At 50.7% G+C, this 15040-nt stretch overlaps 8 protein-coding genes across 8 annotated transcripts; 3 read left to right on the forward strand and 5 right to left on the reverse strand.

Moving 5' to 3' along the window:
* Positions 1–529: 529 nt before the first annotated feature.
* On the reverse strand, positions 530–2370 carry N7446_013498 (MFS transporter; the record flags this gene model as incomplete). Its single annotated transcript, XM_058522238.1, has 4 exons — positions 530–1375; positions 1430–1853; positions 1911–1932; positions 2007–2370. 4 exons carry the CDS (start codon positions 2368–2370, stop codon positions 530–532), a joined length of 1656 nt encoding a protein of 551 aa, XP_058365715.1.
* Positions 2371–3067: 697 nt separating this feature from the next.
* Positions 3068–5477, reverse strand: N7446_013499 (TTC39/IML2 family protein; the record flags this gene model as incomplete). The annotated part of the gene is made up of 6 exons (XM_058522239.1): positions 3068–3913; positions 3960–5017; positions 5067–5133; positions 5186–5262; positions 5321–5338; positions 5402–5477. 6 exons carry the CDS (start codon positions 5475–5477, stop codon positions 3068–3070), a joined length of 2142 nt encoding a protein of 713 aa, XP_058365716.1.
* Positions 5478–6006: 529 nt separating this feature from the next.
* Positions 6007–6544, forward strand: N7446_013500 (proteasome regulatory particle lid subunit SEM1; the record flags this gene model as incomplete). Its single annotated transcript, XM_058522240.1, has 3 exons — positions 6007–6109; positions 6169–6289; positions 6511–6544. 3 exons carry the CDS (start codon positions 6007–6009, stop codon positions 6542–6544), a joined length of 258 nt encoding a protein of 85 aa, XP_058365717.1.
* A 710-nt stretch (positions 6545–7254) lies between these two features.
* pgkA (phosphoglycerate kinase pgkA) lies at positions 7255–8608 on the reverse strand (the record flags this gene model as incomplete). The annotated part of the gene is made up of 3 exons (XM_058522241.1): positions 7255–8021; positions 8073–8493; positions 8543–8608. 3 exons carry the CDS (start codon positions 8606–8608, stop codon positions 7255–7257), a joined length of 1254 nt encoding a protein of 417 aa, XP_058365718.1.
* A 623-nt stretch (positions 8609–9231) lies between these two features.
* N7446_013502 (Mpv17/PMP22 family protein) lies at positions 9232–10304 on the reverse strand (the record flags this gene model as incomplete). The annotated part of the gene is made up of 6 exons (XM_058522242.1): positions 9232–9303; positions 9354–9520; positions 9566–9908; positions 9973–9998; positions 10056–10146; positions 10239–10304. The coding sequence occupies 6 exons, from the start codon at positions 10302–10304 to the stop codon at positions 9232–9234; spliced, it is 765 nt and encodes a 254-aa protein (XP_058365719.1).
* An 823-nt stretch (positions 10305–11127) lies between these two features.
* On the forward strand, positions 11128–11307 carry N7446_013503 (uncharacterized protein; the record flags this gene model as incomplete). Its single annotated transcript, XM_058522243.1, has 1 exon — positions 11128–11307. One exon carries the CDS (start codon positions 11128–11130, stop codon positions 11305–11307), a length of 180 nt encoding a protein of 59 aa, XP_058365720.1.
* A 584-nt stretch (positions 11308–11891) lies between these two features.
* On the forward strand, positions 11892–12670 carry N7446_013504 (zinc finger MYND domain-containing protein; the record flags this gene model as incomplete). The annotated part of the gene is given in 2 exon segments (XM_058522244.1): positions 11892–12520; positions 12532–12670. 2 exon segments carry the CDS (start codon positions 11892–11894, stop codon positions 12668–12670), a joined length of 768 nt encoding a protein of 255 aa, XP_058365721.1.
* Positions 12671–12935: 265 nt separating this feature from the next.
* On the reverse strand, positions 12936–15026 carry N7446_013505 (TRAPP trafficking subunit Trs65 domain-containing protein; the record flags this gene model as incomplete). Its single annotated transcript, XM_058522245.1, has 4 exons — positions 12936–13315; positions 13363–14473; positions 14525–14797; positions 14852–15026. 4 exons carry the CDS (start codon positions 15024–15026, stop codon positions 13147–13149), a joined length of 1728 nt encoding a protein of 575 aa, XP_058365722.1. The 3' UTR covers positions 12936–13146.
* Positions 15027–15040: the final 14 nt, after the last annotated feature.

Below are 15040 nucleotides of genomic sequence, written 5' to 3' on the forward strand. Positions count from 1 at the left end.
TATTTTTTCCCATTGTTTCTATTTCCTTTTATATTCATGTTTACGCCATGCATTACATGTGTGTATGTTCTAAATTATTGCTGATTTCCGTTTGGTCTTGATCCTCGTTCAATGGACCGATCGGTCCTATATTTCCTATGTCTTGGTGATGTGGTTATGTCATTTCGACCTCGATCTTCGGATCTATACACGGTCGTCTATACTTACTATTTTCTCTCGTTATATTTTCCTATCCTGTCTGCTCAGATTTTTGCCCTTTTTCTGCTTTTTGTCATCCTCTAATATATCGAAACGTCTCTATTGAATATTCTCCCATTAGTAGTTCGGTTACCTAGTAAACCTTAAAAGGTAAAGTATGTTTCGCTCGTAGATTCCATCATATCAAAAGAAATGGCAAGTTAAGTAAGATGGTTGAAACTCAAGGGTATCTCCAATGCAAAGGCGGCACTAGCCACAAGTATGTACAAGGTATAAGTTAACGTTAAGTTAGCACTACTTACAAATGATATCCACATGCTCAAATTACAACTCAAACAGACTCTCGCGACCAAAATCCACGCGCCCGAATCCGCTTGCCGTATATATAGAACAAATACGGGATTGGAATAAGCGCAATAGAAAAGAAACCCAAAACACTAGCAGCCCAAGGCACCCCTAGGTTATGAAACATAGCCGTAGTGAAAAGCGGGAAACAACCCGCAAAGATAGAGCGCAAGAAAGTGTTGGCGGCAATAGCACTAGCAGCGTATTTCTGGAATGTATCAATGAGATAGTTTAGCGCAGCCTGGAAGATCGTGAAGAAACCAAAACCCATCATGACAGCACCGATCATCGGGCAAATCCAATGGATGTGTTTCGGGCTAGTCCAGCCAAAGACGAACATCCCCGCGGCGAAGAGGACAGAGCCAATCATCATGGGTGGCAGTCTAGCTTCTGGTATGGCGCGGTTACCATTTGCTTTGAATCGTTTGAGGTAGAAGCTTTGGTTTGCGAGGTTGATGACGCCGCCGATTAGGATGCCGACTAGGTAAGCGAGGAAAGGGAGGGCGCCGACGACCTGGTTCCAGCCGCGGTCTTCTTGGAAGACGATTGGAAAGGCTGCTAGGGATAGGTAGAGGATGCCGTAGACGAAGGAGGCGTAGAGGGCGACTAGGAAGCAGATTGGGGTTGAGAGGAGTTGGAAGGGTCGCACTAGGTATTTGTTGCCGAGTTCTTTGAAGGTTACGTCCCATTCTTCGTGGCGCGCGTGGAGGGCCCAGTTTCCTGTTTCGAATCGGAGGCGGCGGGCTTTGTAGACTAGTAGTACTGGTGGGTAGCTCTCGTCGACGAAGAGGATGTCCATTATTAGGAAGAACATCATCATTATGCCTGTGATCTAATTATTGTTAGTGGGGGTTTTGAGTGGTAACTTAGGGAAGAAGATGCTCACGTATTCGGTCCATCGCCAGCCGAGATAGCTTTGGCAAATGGCACCACCGACAATTGGACCGAGTACAGGTCCACCAACCACTGCCATGGCATAACCAACGATGGCAGCTCCACGCTGTTCGGGTGTCCAGATATCACCCAAAACACCGCCAGTATTCGTCACTGGAGCCGAGCCGAAGAAGCCCGTGAAGAATCGAGTGATCATAATAGTTTGCAAGTCTTTCGCAGTAGCCGTACCAAACGAGAACACAGCCGCGAGGAAGTACGGCGCCAGCACAGCGGGCTTGCGCCCAAACACTTCCGATAGAGGCGCCCAGATCAAAGGACCCAATCCAAACCCGAACAGTAGCAATGATGTACCTAGTGTAGAAACCTCATTAGAGACACCAAACTCCTCACTGATCTGCCCCTGGCCAGTCGAATACCTACGAACAATTAGCTCCAATCCAACACAACCCAAACAAGATAGACAAAGATCTTACACTGAACTCGCCCAAGTAGACCCTAAGAAAGAAAAAAATCAGCTCAATCCACATACATCCACACTAACTTAAATCCAAAAGTCACACGTAACTCACCCATAGTAGTCAACCCATACAAAACAGTCGTAAAAGCTTTCTTCCTAAAACCCCAGTTCAAAGGCCGGTACGGATCATCTAATCCCTCAAAATCAACAATCACATCCTCAGTCGTCCTCGTATGTGAAAGCGGATGCGTAAATTTAGCAGTCTGCCCAGGCTCGCGACTCCGAATACGCGATATGACCGACTGCGCGCGCTGCTCGAAGACGGATATACCCGATGCGACTGTGGTTTGTTTTGCTAGTGATGCTGTGACGGCACTTTCATTGCTGTGGCTGTGGTGGGATTGCGCTTCGATGTTGTCGCTTGATATGGATACGCTGCTGCGATCTGAATGGAGTTGGGGTGTTCGTTCTGTCATTTCGTTGTGTTGTGATTTTCATGGATTATGGATTCAATATGACATTGACATTTGCTGCAACTTGCAAAGGTAGCTAGCTGTATGGCCGTTGGGGAGGGAATTATTGAAAATTGGGGTATCGGGGTATCTGTAAAAATCTCCGATGGAAAAAGATATTGCCCTCGGAGATAACGGGGAGAAAGAGGAAAGAGGAGCCCGGTCCAGAGGTTCGCGAGTTGTTCAAAGCAAAGCAAGCAGGGCTGAGGCTTAGTTCGAACTGGAGTCAACTGGAGGGACCCTCATTGTTTTATTCAAGCTTTTCGGACCTCCGATGGCGGACGAGCCGTGCTATCCGGTTACATCGGTTCGGTGGCGTGTCAACCATGTCGAGCACCCTGGTGCCTTGATCGGAGTCTCGATCGGAGGGCTGTGAGATCTATGCCAATAGGCTATTCAGCAGGACATTGTACATGCAGCTTCAATGTAGCGAAGCCCGATATTTCGAGTATTGTACTCGATGTCGGCATGCCATTAACTCCGACGTGCCGTGTGTGGGGAAAGAAAGCGGCCGGTGGGAGTGGGGGCCGTTTCATGTGACGTCACGTGAGTAGTATAGAAAACAGATTAGAACACGTTAACGTCTAAACATGTCTATCTATGGTATGATACATGCACCCATATGAACAGCGAAATAAGTAGACTCCCGTGTGAACCTAACCTAAGCGGACGGATGCACGCTCTCCCATTTGTGAACTGCCTCCATAGCAGCAGTAACCTTGAGACCAATGCGAGCATCCAATTCATAGCTCTCCCACCGGGCAGCATGGTCAAGGTACTCCTTACACTTGCGTACCTTCTGTCTCTCAGTATCGATTTGGGTACTACTCCCAGAGTTGGTGGATTTCTTGTCAGATTCAACGGCAGGGGTAGAGGTAGACAACCCATGAAGCGTCTGGTACGTGGAACGCTCCATCCAGAAGTTAGCCGCCATCTCGAAGTGCGCCACAGGGTGGACCCAGTCATCCTTCAGATGGCCCTTGAACAGGGACTTATCGTGATTCAACACGCGAGTCTGCAGGATCTTCTTCGCCTCGTCATATTTGCACAGTGAGCGCAAAACAGCCGCGCGGAGAAGTTCCAGAATGGCTTTTTCTTCTGTGCCTTCGCGAGACCAGGTCTTGTTCACGTCGCTTTCACACCAGGCTAGTCGGGTGAGGGATTCCTCAAGCTGCGCTTCGGTCATGCGGCTGTGGCCGTTCCAGAAGAAGATCATTTCTTCGATGGGGTCCACGCCGATGGCATCCACCAGGGGCACGTCCCACTCTTTGGCGCGTGCTTCCCACTTGGCGATTTTGCGGGTTACGAAGATGTCAAATGGGAGCTGGCGGGCCATGAAGCGCTTTTTGCCCGCGTGCGCTGGTGCTTGGCGGATGTATAGGGCGGCTTTCTTGGCGTGTTCTTCTGCCAGCTTGGGATCGGACAGGCTTTGTCGGTATAGGGCTACATGGCATGATCCGGCGATGTAGTAATATAGGGATCGGGACCAGGAGTTGAGGTCCACACACTGCAAGATCAGCGGGATGTCTCTGATATTGGGGTTAACAACTCACCTCAATGAATGCCTCGGCACAGACGTCGTATCGGTGGAGGAACAATGCATTCAAACTCTTCTCAAACACGCACAATGCTTCAACCTGCTTGAGCGGGCTCTTGGCATTCGTGCTCAAGAGCTCAAGAGCACATTCCAGGTCCTTATTCGCTCCCTTCATACGCGATTCTTCCAGCAGCCAGAGCTGACTGTTAGGGAATCGGGACCGCATCTCGGCCAGCAAAGCAGCGAGTCTCTCCTGCGGGTATCCCTCAACATCGGTCTCACCAGGAGTCGGGTCGGGCATGATATCACAGTAGCGAACGAAGCCATTGTAATAGCCAAGCAATGCCAGGGCAGCCATACCGCCGATCAAGTTGTGGAACTTGCTGGCTTGCCAGAGCATCCTCAGTCCTCGTTGCTTGTCGCCGTGGAATCCGATAATGGAAAGTAACTTGCTGAATGCTGGTGGGACCATGGAAATCAGTAGGAGAAGAATACCGAAGCAAAAATTGGCGCCGGAGTGCACGAAAACATCGATTTCGTTCTTGAAAATATCCGAGTCAGGGTCGTGATGGATGTGCTTTGCAGAAGGCGTTGAAGTGCCTGTCGAGGCACCCGGAGATGCTGTTTCAGGAGATACGGCCAACCCGCTTAATGATCGGTTGAGCTCTGCGGTTTCAGCTGTAGCCACTTTGCCGTCTTTCTTCGAGGTCTGGCTCGACGAGTCTGACTTGTTGTCCGGACATTCGGCACTCAACCTCGAGAGGTCGCTGGTGGTGGGAAGTAGCACCTTCTTCGGATCTTGTGATTCCATGAACTTTTCTTCCATCTTCATAATGGCGTCTAACGTAATATAAGCCTTCCTAAGTCTATAGAAAGCTTTGATACTTTCTGTTAGGCTTTCGTTCAGTACCCCCACAACGGCACTCATCAATTGGGCGATTGCCTGGCAAAGCGCATATTCCGAGCCAGGAGCATAGATACCGGAGTGGAAGGCATTGGGGGCATTGACGTTCTGTTGCGCCCGAGCCTGGTCGCTGCCCGCGCTAGTTTCCGCTTCGCCGAGTCGTTCGGAGGCTGCACAAGTCAGAATGATTGCGTCTCAAAATCCGGAAAGTATCTCCACCTTGTCGCATAATCTCCTGCTCGAATCCCAATGTCGCTCGCACGAATGCGACCACACCTTTGCCCAGCTATATCGCAGTCAGCGGCGGTACGTCATCGGATATAGTGACGATCACGCACCAGGTGGAAAGTAGAGGACCCCGTGGCAAGATTGGCTTCGGCGCCGTCAACATCGTCATTGAGAATGAGTGTCGCCGCTAGTTGGGAGTGATCAGTGCCAAGTTCTCCGCGATTGTGCGTTCAATGGGTGCACACCTTGCATCGCCTCCACCACTATCGCAAAATATCGCTGTCAGCACGCACATGACCTCCGGAGTAAACCACAGCGCCACTCACAGTCTTTTATTTCGACCATGGAGTCCACCGACTGTGTCGGCTTCTTGCCATACAGCCATGATCCGACTCGCAACATGGTGCAGACCAAGAGTTATAGAGGTGAAAATTAACGGTAGGAAGTGGAAAACAAGTATGGTTAAGGCTGAGGCGTGAGATAACACCGGATTGGGAAGAATGTCAACGGTCCCATGCGAATCCGAATCCGAGCACAAATTCCGGGAACATCTGCGAAGAGTTAAAGAAAGACAAAGAAAGAAAACGAGGGGCCAAATCTGACGGGAGGAAAGTAATAAATCACTTTCCATGGACTTAAGACTGGACTTGCCGGCACCTCCGAGGGGCGAAGCTGTTAGCGAGTTCGAGATCGGATCGGATCTGGAGCTTGATGTTATATTAGTTCTCATTCTGACATTCTATTTATTACTTTAACCTATTAACTATTATATATTACCCATCAACTATTAACTACACACTATTAACTTCTTCTTTTTACTGTATTCTGCCCTGTATTGATCTTATCGCCTATCGCCTTAGTCACCGCTTCCAGCTCTGACAGCTCCAACTCCAACACCTCACCTCTCTCAACTACACACATCACACACACAATGTCAAACTCCACCCAAAAGTCCGAGCTCTCAGAGCAGCCCCAGCAGCAAAAGCCCCAAGTGCTGGAGGAAGACGACGAGTTCGAAGACTTCCCCGTTGAAGGTACCCCAACGCAACACCTTCCCACAGAGACAGACAGACACTGACCCAGCATTACACAGACTGGCCCCAGGAAGAAGCCGAGCCAACCTCTGGCTCGACAGCAAATGGAGGTAGCGAGCACCTCTGGGAGGAGAGCTGGGATGACGACGATGCCGCGGAGGATTTCTCCAAGCAGCTCCAGTGCGTATTCCCGCGATGGTCACCTACTGCCCTAGACAGCGATGTCCTTTGCTGTCTCTTCTTGCCCTTTGCCTTTTCCCCGGCGCGCTATGCCCGCTCCAACTACACCCAATATCCCTTCAATCCCCCTCAATCCCGCTCCCAACCATGACCTCGCCGCAGCTATCCCTCCCTCAGCAACCTCCATCAATCACACAACTAACAAACCCCACCCGCAACAGAGAAGAATTAAAGAAAGTCGAAGCCTCATCCTGAACAAAACACCAAGCACAAACCCAAGCCCAAGCACAAGACAAGCCACGCAATCCCATACACAGAAAGAACCCCGCATCGCTTTCGACATCGATCGGCCATTCCATCCTTCCGTCTCGCACTTTCCCTATACCCCTGTCACTAGAATGGAGCGAAACGGATTGGGATGAAACGAGGAAGGAAATAGGAGAAGGGTGGTCGTGTCTGTCATTGATGATGGATGAAGTGGGCTTGTCAGGGGAATGAGAAATGTTTTGTTTGATTTATGACCTCTTTTTTTATTGCGTGAATATGAGCCTGGAGCCTTGGGCTTCGCAAATTACTTTCCCGTTTCCTTTCTTTCGTTGATTTTTAGGCCAAGGTCCTAGGTCTTGGGGATGCTATACCGGAAAAGGGGACATGGATTTGCGAGGTACATCTATGATGTGGCTGGGAGTATCTGCTTACATCTCTTCTGTCATGGGGATAATCGTAAGTTTTTATATTGGATTCTATTTACATGCACATGTAGTATTTGCGTGTCCCTTCAATCGAGCATACCACTCAAAGCTTGGGTTTCGTACCTAGCACACCAGACTTAGCTATCCAATCTAAGAACAGAAAAGATTCTCTTAGGACGATATGATTAAAGGAAAATTTCATTGGCTGTGTACATTACAGTTTCATAAACATGCTCGAATCCAGGGTGCCCCTTCCCGTCTATTTTTGATCATTTACTTACTGGACAGAGCAGCAACACCGGGCAGGTCCTTACCCTCGAGGAGCTCGAGGGAGGCACCACCACCAGTGGAGACGTGGGAGAGCTTGTCCTCGACCTTGTACTTGGCAGCAACGGTGGCAGTGTCACCACCACCGATGATGACAATGGAGCCAGACTGTGCGGCCTTGACCGCAGCATCGAGAGTCTTCTCGGTAGCGTTGGCGAAGGGCTTCAGCTCGAAGACACCGGGGGGACCGTTCCAGAGGATGGTCTTGGCCTCGGCAATGGTCTTCTGGTAGGACTCGACGGACTTGGGGCCGACGTCCAGACCCATATAGCCGTCGGGGATACCGGTGGCATCGGTGGCGGAGCCGACCTTGGCGTCGGCGGAGAACTTGTCGGCGGTGACGTAGTCAACGGGGAGCACGATCTCGACGTTGTACTTCTTGGCCTTCTCGACGATCTCGCCGACGATCTTGCTGCCGGCCTCGTCGAAGAGACTGTTGCCGATCTTGACGTTCTCCAGGGTCTTCTTGAAGGTGAAGGCCATGGCGCCGGTGATGATGAGGCTGTTGACCTTGGGCAGGAGATTGTCGATCAGCTGGATCTTGTCGGAGACCTTGGCGCCACCGAGGATAGCGAGGAAGGGACGGGCTGGGTTCTCAAGAGCCTTGGCGAAGTACTCCAGCTCCTTCTTCACGAGGAAACCGGCGGCCTTCTGGGGGAGATCGACTCCGACCATGGAGCTGTGGGCACGGTGGGCGGTACCGAAAGCGTCGTCTACAGTGGGTTAGCTGGGAACGAGAGTCGAGGGAGCAGGGTGACACATACTGACGTAGACATCACCGAGGGCAGTGAGGCCCTTACGGAACTCGTCGACCTGGGCCTTGTCGGCCTTGACCTTCTTGCCCTCGGCATCCTTGGAGCTACCCTCCTCCTCGGCGTGGAAACGCAGGTTCTCGAGCAGGACAACCTGGCCACCGGTGGCCTTGTTGACGATCTCCTCAGTCTTGGCACCGACACAGTCCTCAGTGAAGGTGACACTCTTGCCAATGAGGCCCTCGAGGACGGGGACAACGGGCTTCAAGCTGTACTTGGGGTTGACCTTGCCGTCAGGACGGCCAAGGTGGGACATGAGCACAACGGCCTTAGCGCCGTTGTCAATGGCATACTTGATGGTGGGCAGAGCACCAACGATACGCTGGGGGTTGGTAACGTTCTTGTTCTCATCGAGGGGGACGTTGAAGTCAACCTGTTCCAATTAGCAGCTGAAGTTTGGTAATTGAGTACGGGGTACTCACCCGGATCAAGACACGCTTGTCCTTGAGGTCGACGTCAGTGATGGGGAGCTTGTTGGAGAGAGACATTGTGAGTATGATAGTCAACAATGGTAAGAATGAAGGAGGGGTGAGAAAAGGAGAACTAATCAGGCCACGGTGAGTCGCGATCAGTAAAGAGTGGAGGGGTTGGTTTGGTGGGGCCCGGTGAAGAGGTCGCCATCCCGTAGCAACTGGTACTTACCGGTGATGTATTCGTCCGGAAGCGGTACTCTCTGGTCAGTGAGTTGGTTCGCTGTACTGGAAGTATATTAGCAAATATATGTACCTCTTTTCTGGGTAACCCCCACCAGCCCCGGAGAACTGATCGGGCTGATGCGGGACTGATGTCAGAGCTGCCGTCGATACGGAGAGGGCCGGGCCATGAAGGTCCTTGTAGCCTCGGGGTCGGAGGTTTCTGGGGAAAATCGTCTACTGATGGAAATGTCCATAGCCGCTACATTGAACATGTGACGTTGAAAGCAAATTCCCTAAAAAGTCCATAGACAGCAAACCCCGATTTGATTCCCAAATGTGCAATATCCGACCTTTTGGAATGCAAAACCCATATAACAATATACATGAAACCCGTTCACCCGAAGCGCCTAATAAAGCAAAAACATTGCGATTTATATAACTCGGTCGTTAACGTGACACTCGCTTGAAGCGTGCAATTAGGACGCCTCCGCGGAGTTGGTAAGAGAAAGGTACGCGGTCCATGCGATACCAACGGTTGACACAAATGGCTGATTGAGAGGTTAGTCTAGGGTCTCTTGTCACAAGCTGCGGAACTCACAATCTGGAACTGAATAGGCACGACGCGGAAATTGAGAATCTGTACCGCTGGCCAGAGTACAAAATTGGCCTTCAGAGTAGGCAGGTAGACATCACGGAACTTTTGTGTCAATGCCCGCCGGCCACCACCTTCGGCAATGGTCATATAGGTGAAGAAACACGCCAGACCTTACGAGTCAGCTCAGTTCGATGGAGTAAAAAGGGAGGACATACCAAACGGCGCGAAGATTAACTGATCAAACGCAACGCGCTTAAAAGCCGGAGCATTCGGGTTCATCTTGGTGAGCGGGAACGCCCTGGACAAGAAGCCAAACCACTGGAACTGAATCGGCGCCATGAAGAAACCATAGGCCATGAACCTGGTGAGACGTTCGAAATCAAAGGGTGCGGGTGAACGACGGGAAAAACCCAGTTCCCCGACGGCAGGAGGCTTTTCCTTGTCCAAGTCATGAATCTCTATTGAGAGGAAATCTTCGCTGTTCCCAGAGGTCTGGGCCCGGCGGGTTCTGACAGCCGTAATCAGCTGCGCAACAGTATCGGCGACACCACCAAGCACCTATATCCATGCACTGTCAACTATCTGTTCGTATTGGGACCTGTCGAGTCTAAGGGCAGCTTACAGCGTTGGTGACCATCGTAGTGAGCACTATATGAAGATAACATGTCAGAGTGGCCCAGCGGGATGTGGCGGGTAGAGGCATACCTGGCCTTTCGGCATAGTAGGCGTTAAATTTGGCAGCAAGCCGTGCCGCTACGGCCATCTCGATGATAAAGATGATCGTGTGCAATAGAGGCTGTAGAATAATGACATCAGGCGACAGGGTTAGCCTCCTTCAAACAGGCCGGGGGAGCGACAGCGAGGCGCCGGGCTGGGCGGATCACATACCACGCGACCGTAGATGTATCTCTTATTCAGGCCATCCAGGACTTTTCGCTTCGCGGAGAGGATCATGATGAAGGATGATGACGGGAGCACAATGACTGGTTGGGGTTGGGATGAGGGCGAGGTGCGCCAGTATGACGCAAAGTCAATGAAATCCGGATGAACTTGGTTATGCTAGCCCCGGAGTTCCGGGTTTATAGTATTGTATAAAATTATGTCAAGAAAAGAGGCTGTCAGAGCATTGAGAACAGGCAGATTCCCAAGATTCCCATCAGTGTCTCCGCGTCTCGCCATGACTAACAAAAGTCACCTGGTCGTCGATTACACCGTCATCTCAGACAGCCAATCAGAGGCCTTTCTGGACTATATAATGCTTGACTACGTCGTAGACAACATATACAACAATCCATCAATCTTATGCCCGATTCCTTGCTGTGTGTCGCGTCAATATGATTGAAACAGAACAATGGATGTATAAATTACTCGCGACCCTCGCACCCTTGGGTTTTGGGGCCATCTTGGCACGCATGTACTAGCATCCACTTCACATGGAGCACCCATGGATGCATAATCATAGATAGGCTTGATGCTTTGCTACTAGCCCAATCCCCGGTAATCAAAACAAAATCCTTTTTCTCTTCCATAATACATGTGAAGTGGTAGCCACGGTTACTACGCGGTGCCTACAGGCTCTCTTACGGAGACCGTGCTTGGAACATCACTCATTGCTCGCTCTAATACAGCTACGCTCAATTGGGATGCGTCCTGATGTGTTTATATTGTTTGCTAGGTTACCTGATGCTAGGTTACATGACACAGTAGCAGCACTATATTGCCAAGCTCATGGTCCTGCCTCTGGGAAGACGAGCTCGCAAGCACCTACCTCGTGAGCATGATGCACAATGGGGTAGTAACCGAGGCCAAGAGCGACGCTTTCCGTGCGTCGCTAAAGCTAGCATGGCGAAAGGGGCTGTTGCCCGCGTGGTGGTCGCCCGACGACACCGAGAAGCTCATTCAGTTCGCGCTGGCTGATGAGGCCTGGAAGGGGGGTTGTTCATGCATGCCCCACTGACGCGTTGCAGCCCCTAGAACGTTATGGGGATCCTCTGATCCTTTTGCAGCTCCGTATCTTTGCGGAGCAGTTGTATGGGGTGATCGCCGGTTAGCAGAGTGTGATGCATCTGCTGAAAGTGCAGATGAAATTTGAGCGTTGAGAGGCCTCGCAATTGTTTAGAGTCTTACTTTGATGTCAGAGTAGCGGAGATGATATGGTCATTGGATCGGAGCTAGCTCATACTGAAAGTAACCGTAGTGAGCAGGAAGTGCCAGTAGAGTGAGATGTTCTCATAATCTGATCGTTAGGCATAGTGAGCCGAAGCGTAGTTGCTTGCTGGTTCGAATCTGATCAATCTGCTTACTCAATCCCAACTTCGTCACTTACCACTTTGGAGCATCAAGTTCAAAAGCGTTGTCCTCTTTTCCATTCCTTTCGGTGCTGTTCGTCGATTCCCAGCTATCACAAGCAGGAGTTCGCGTACAGCATCATCAACGACACAGGAACAAGACGTGAGCCTTCTTCGATTTACCTATTCTGGTTTATACGAACCTGACCCCCATGTCGAAATAAACTAACAGAAACCCACAACAATAACCATAATGACAGACGAACGTTCTCCCATCGAGAAGAGCTGCAATGCATGCGGCAAAACAGACCCCGGCACCAGAAGCCTTAAGAAATGCAGCCGCTGCGAGTCAGCCTGGTATTGTAGCCAGCCCTGTCAGAAGATGGATTGGAAGTTCCACAAGGAGGCCTGCACAATCAAATCCCAAGCCAACGTCCACGCCAAAGCCCTCTCAAAGGCAATTGCAGGAGCAGTCGCAGCAGCCGCCGCCACCTTGGCCAGTCCTCCCAGTGACGAAAAACCCTCGGAGAGCAATCACAGATTCGCAACCGACAAATTCGATGTCCTAGATGCTGAAATTGCCATGCCCTTCCACCAACTTCGCTCCAACAGGTGGCTCCACGACCGGTCTGAGAGAGACGTCTTCAAGCTGCTCATTGACTCCTACCGTCTCCGCGTGGGGGATGACCGTCCCCACTGCAAGGACTTTCTCTATGCATGCATCGAGGATTTTGGTCGGTACCTACGACAAGCTGAGAGTAATAGACAGTTGATGCCCGAGTGGTGGACTAGTGAAAAAGGTGTTGAATGCATGTTGTTCGCTTCTGATGGCGATGACTGGAGCACCGCGGTGGTCGATGTGTCGGAGAGGGATATCCAGCGGTATTATCCAGAGTTGTTTATGACTTTGCAGATGCGGGTTTTGCTGAGCAGGTGCTTGGGAGTGGGTCTGGAGGGAAGAACTTGATGTCTACTATTGAGATTTACTTGATTGCTGAGCAAGGGAAGCTTCTTACTCTGATCCCGAGATAGGAGGTGGATTGTGGCGGGATTCGGGCTGGTTCGAGACCTATTTTGGTTCTATGGATTGTGTGTTGATACACTCGTGTGACTTTTGAAGTCGATTCAATTCAGCAACAGCCTAGTTCATAAGTCAATCTACGAGTTAAACAGTCAATATGGTACTCACTACCGCGGGATTCACAGATCATCAGCCCGTCGCGTGCAAATTATGTTCAACAACATTATTCCTGGCGAAAAGTTGTATAGACCTTGGACGACAATGGTACCAGTATGGGAATGTGCCATATATGATCAATCGTGCACTGAGAGATTGGTTTGCATCTCGTATAATGTCATGACTAGTTACAGTAGCCGGCACGCAGCTTGATTGTCAGCAGCCAGCCAGCTGCCCCCGTCGTGTCTCATAAGGATTTATAGATTCTATCTTTGCATCACTCATCGAGTAGCTCATTTCTGTGGATATTATATACAGTGTAGGGATGCCCTCAACTAGAGCGAAGCTGATCATCCGCCAGGATGTCCGGGAGGTCTCGGATATCGGTCGTTTCGTTCGTGTTCACATCTATAAGCCGGACAGCTTCCAAGTGAAGGGGTCCCGTGGCTAGAGGTAGGAGTTTGAGTTCGGTTGAGTGGCAGGTTCCCGGCGGGAGAGGACTAGAAAATGTTAGTGGAGATAAAGAAGATTGGAATAGAGTGCGTACCCCACACGGATATCCGTGCTCAAGCTGATTAACTCAACTTCCTGGCCGGCTACACTCTTTTGTCTGGCATGCACGATATTGTCGTCGGTCACTGCCTCGGCCACATGGTCCTCCTTTCGGCTAGTGATGGATGACGAGGAAGGTCGAGCAACATGTCCTCGCGGATCCACGCGTTTTCTCCGTGGCAACGCAATCAAAGCGAATTTGCGGGGCACATTTGATCGATTGACAATGAACACGTCCCAGGAGAAAACAGATCCCACTTGCACACGGGTAGGCCCAGAGAATGAGATAGTTACACCCACATCGGTGACCGAGTACGCCCGTTCTCGCAATGAGCTGCGGTTATTAGGTGATACACCGGCTTGGGTTGACACCGACAGACTGGTAGGGCGGTTGTTTCTTTGCAGCGCCGGACTCGGACCCCCATAAGTAGGGTTTAAGGCAACTGAGAAGTCGACATTGGTTCTCCATTGCATAGAAATGCGCGGTTTGCAGTCATTGTCCACGATAATTGTTGCCCCAAGTGAGATATCTAGCATGCTGAACATGGCAGTGGAGGAGGGGTTGGTCTCAGGGCCATACTCTGGCGTGAGTTTGTACATGAGGGTCACATCGTCTCGTGGGTAGCATGTTAATGGGAGGGCAAGACCTGGTATGTCAGACAATGACTCAATCGTCCCTTCAGATAGGTGAAGCTCTGCTTTGTCAAACGAGACTTGGCTGCTCAAGAACGGCGTGACTTCGAAATCGAGACTGGCAATGGTCGTTGGAAGACCAGTGTATGAATTGAGTCGAGAATATCGTATCCTTGCACTCGCCGCAGGAACAACACGAAAGGGGTGGCCATGTTGTTGTTGGATGTTGTATATTGGGTCCTCGTTGTATGTTGTTGGTACAACCCTTAAGAGTCTGGATGCAGGAAGAAAAGGCTCTTTGTGGCTGATTGATTTGTCGCCAGACAAAGGCTGGAGCATGTTTGTGGATGCCGCAACGAGCGAGGGAAGATAGTCATCCTGTGAGTCCTCCTGACGACACCCATCAGACGGATTCAGGCTAGCAGAGGCAATGAACAAAAGTGACGGTTGTTGGATACGGATACGGGGTCGTTCTGCGTATATTCGTTAGCCACTACTCAGTCGGGTCACGGTCTCAAACTCACTGAGTGTGGCATCGATGTTCCAGACCAAGTAAACATGGTTACCACTGCCTTCCTCGCCCTCGAATTCATTGAACACAACGAGTGGATCATCTTCACCGCGCACTGTCCCTGAGAATATGATATCCCGGGTTGGTGTAGGATTCTCAGCAACTGATTCGGCCGGGTCGACTGCAAACACGTCGAGCCTGACTTCGAGCCGAGGTAGGTAGTGCTTCAGGATGGTCTCTGAACAATCGGACAGTCGCAGAACGATACGGACAGGGAGAAATTCATCTATAGCACTTTAATAAGTAAGACAAAGCTCAGGAGGACTGGCGACTAGCATACCAAAAAACAAGAGAGATCGCTGCGGAATTGACGACAAAACAGAGGGGAGGTCATCAGCTCCGTCCTCTAGAGCCGAACTCAAGGCCCCCTCGATGTCGAGTGCTGGCGCATGGGGGACTACTGTGTCGAGAATAGCATGGCGTAGAAATTCACCTGGGATCTCCAAGCCAGGCATTGCTACGTCGCATG

This window comes from Penicillium canescens (genome assembly GCF_028828765.1).
Source record: "Penicillium canescens strain IBT 15451 chromosome Unknown utg000011l_segment0_segment0, whole genome shotgun sequence".
Taxonomy (NCBI): domain Eukaryota; kingdom Fungi; phylum Ascomycota; class Eurotiomycetes; order Eurotiales; family Aspergillaceae; genus Penicillium; species Penicillium canescens.